General features: G+C 48.0%; 2 protein-coding genes across 2 annotated transcripts; both read left to right on the top strand.

Moving 5' to 3' along the window:
• Window positions 1-47: 47 nt before the first annotated feature.
• On the top strand, window positions 48-821 carry Pmar_PMAR027055 (hypothetical protein; the record flags this gene model as incomplete). The annotated part of the gene is made up of 1 exon (XM_002779459.1): window positions 48-821. One exon carries the CDS (start codon window positions 48-50, stop codon window positions 819-821), a length of 774 nt encoding a protein of 257 aa, XP_002779505.1.
• Window positions 822-1,066: 245 nt separating this feature from the next.
• On the top strand, window positions 1,067-2,055 carry Pmar_PMAR027054 (hypothetical protein; the record flags this gene model as incomplete). Its single annotated transcript, XM_002779458.1, has 3 exons — window positions 1,067-1,177; window positions 1,279-1,418; window positions 1,461-2,055. 3 exons carry the CDS (start codon window positions 1,067-1,069, stop codon window positions 2,053-2,055), a joined length of 846 nt encoding a protein of 281 aa, XP_002779504.1.
• Window positions 2,056-2,967: the final 912 nt, after the last annotated feature.

Here is a 2,967-nt window from a genome sequence, read left to right as displayed (position 1 = left end):
AACGTCGTCATTGTGAACGACCTATAACCGTCAAGGACTTTGACACCATGCAGAACGTTATCAGGTCACTTCGACCTGATAAGAACTTTGAGGGTGCCAAAGACAGCCGATCTGGTACTACATGGATAACGGTCATGTATCACGAGACGGAAAGACATCCTGACGTAGTGAGGTATCTATGGCTCAAGAAGTACACGTCCTCTAGGGTGTGGAAGGAGGTAACTACCGGACTAACTCCTTCTTCACGTTGTTATCAAGACTATGAACGACAACTCAAGAAGATCCTCAAGCAGCTCCGCAAGACGTTTGACACTGACGAGCATCTTCACAAGACTGAACGTCAGTTCAACAACTGCGTTCAGGGCACTGACTCTGTCTACGTCTTCATCGAACGTCTAGAAGACCTTAGTTCTGAACTCTACCATCTCGGTTCCCCGGTCTTGGAGTATAAGATGAAGTGGAAGCTCTACAATGGTCTCAAAGGCTCTGAACTACGACTTCGTGTCAACGATTACCCCGACGACAGGGAAGTCGACTATATGGAGTTAAAAGAAGTCGTATTACGTCAGCATAGACGTATGGCTAACATCAACGAGACTACTGAGAGCTCCCGGTCCTTCGACAAGAAGGCCAGAGACGACTCTAGAGTAGCTATGGTAGACGGAGTGAAGACAGTGGTTATCGTAATCGCCGACCTTGGCAACGACAAACCTCTTACTCTAGACGTGAGTCTGTCAACTCGGTCGAGGCTGGTTACTCCACAGATGACAACAAGACCCGTGAGCATCACGTCAATATGGGACGTGATCTTTCTGGTATAAAATGTTATCGATGTCTCAAACGTGGACATTCTGCTAAAGATTGTCAATAACCAGAACCAGCCGAGCTCTCAGCACGTTGTCGAATCTGTGGCAACCCACAACATCAAGCCGACACGTGCAGAATCAAGAGCGACAAATTGATCTGCCATCGCTGCAATAATCCTGGTCATTTGGCTTACGTGATACGTGATACGGCTTTGGAGGGCACTGTCGTTATTAAGCCCTACCATTATACGCCATCACAGATGGTCTTTAGAGACAGTCATCCTACGACGCCTTGTCGTACCGTTCTAGACTTCCGTACGTTGAACAAGTTCACTAAACGTGGCGGTAAGACCCAGAACGACCTACAAGGAGTACTACTACAGCTGAGGAGCTTTCCCTACTTCATCTCTGCCGACGTCTCTAAGGCATTCTGCCAGATGAAGGCTTCATTATACGACGTTGGATATTCCAGTTATACGTGTATTGGGAACTATACTGTCCTATGGTCGAGTATCGCCTTGGGTTGGACGACGACTTGAAGGACTTCAAGAATCTTCTCCTTGAGAAGGTCACCTACAAGGAGCTCGGCATGAAGGGTGGTAAACTAAGAAGGTTGGCTCGTATTTGTTACGTTGACCAACATGGTATAGTCAGACGTCACCCTAGCCCAGAGCGACTCCGCCATGCCGAAGAAGATGACGACGGTGTGATCTACCTTGGTAACAGCAAGTATACGTCAGCCCTCATAAGGATCCTATCGACTATCTATCACTATAAGTACATGCACTTGGGATCACGACGAGTATGTCATCTACTACAACGTCGGTTTTACTGTAAGAAGATGCATAGGCTGGTCAGCTCTTCTCTACGTTGTTGGGACGTTAGTACCACTGGTCACGTACTCGGAGTCCCTACACTACCCCACGACGCTAACCTGAGAGCCCGTAGGTGTCAACGTATACCTATGAGTATTCACTATACGTATCTACGTCTACTTGGCCTCCACAAGGGTACGTTTCTGTTCACGTTGTCCGATCACGCTAAGTCCAACAACTGTATCGACGTGGTTCACGACTTGCACCAGAACCTAGGGGAGTCTATGGCTAACGTCCTTGCCAAGTACGAGCACGCTATTCAGCTACTGAGCGTCGACAGTGTGGATGCAGAAGCACGTCTCGACTCTCTGAGGCAGGCCGAACAACGTATCTACTATCGTGACTACGTTATGATCGAGAACGGCACCAACTAGCTTTTTGGTAGACGACTTCAAGGTTCTATGGTATAACGACTTAGACGACTAGAAGAATTATGTAGACGACTATGGTAATTGATGATGATAGATGACGACTATTAGACTAGTTCATTTTTTTTAATCGTCCTCGTAGCTTTATGAACGTTGGGTGTATACGTCAATTATGATGGGATCTGTTGATACCATCCGTCTTGAACGTTATCGATTATTAAGACGAGCGCTTTTTACGATCACAATTCGCTATGTTCCGTTCATTGTGCTCGCGTCATAGTCGTATAGTCCAACCTATTATCAGTCCGTCCTAATACGAATATCCATGTTAGTTGTCATTCCATTAACTCGGTTATTGGACTCGTACGCCTGATATTCTATCTATCAGTCTACTCCCATAATACCGGTACAGCGAAAGATCCAGAACTTGAGTTAAGAGGTTACATCAAGAATAACCGAGTTATTAGACCATCAGCCGAACGATGACGAGCCCAAGGCGCACTAATAGACGTCGTAATACCCCCCGGAGGACCCCATCCAGACCTGCACCCCCACCGTCGGAGGATTCCGAGGAGAGACTGGGTACCGCTGAGGAGGAGAACCTACCACAAGCGGAGAGCTCTGAGGCCCAGGAGTACCAATCGGTCAATGCTGGGGATGGAGATAGGGTCGAGGATATCGACGAGGGCACCGTCATCAAAGAGGGATCCGTGGAGGCTATACACCAACGACCTTCGGCCCGCAAACTGCTGGAGTCAGTCCTCAATCCTGTGGGTTATGCTCGCCGTGAGGAATCTGTGATCAACCAGATCCTGGCGGCAACTCAGTATGCTCAATGGTGTGGTTACGAGGACATTAGATGGTGGACGTGGTCCAAGTCACCGTGGAGTCTAAGCAGATATGTTGCTAAAGGCTGGG

This window comes from Perkinsus marinus (assembly GCF_000006405.1).
Source record: "Perkinsus marinus ATCC 50983 genomic scaffold scf_1104296947142, whole genome shotgun sequence".
In the NCBI taxonomy this organism is placed as follows: Eukaryota; Perkinsozoa; order Perkinsida; family Perkinsidae; genus Perkinsus; species Perkinsus marinus.
This window is presented reverse-complemented; position numbering and strand designations above follow the sequence as displayed.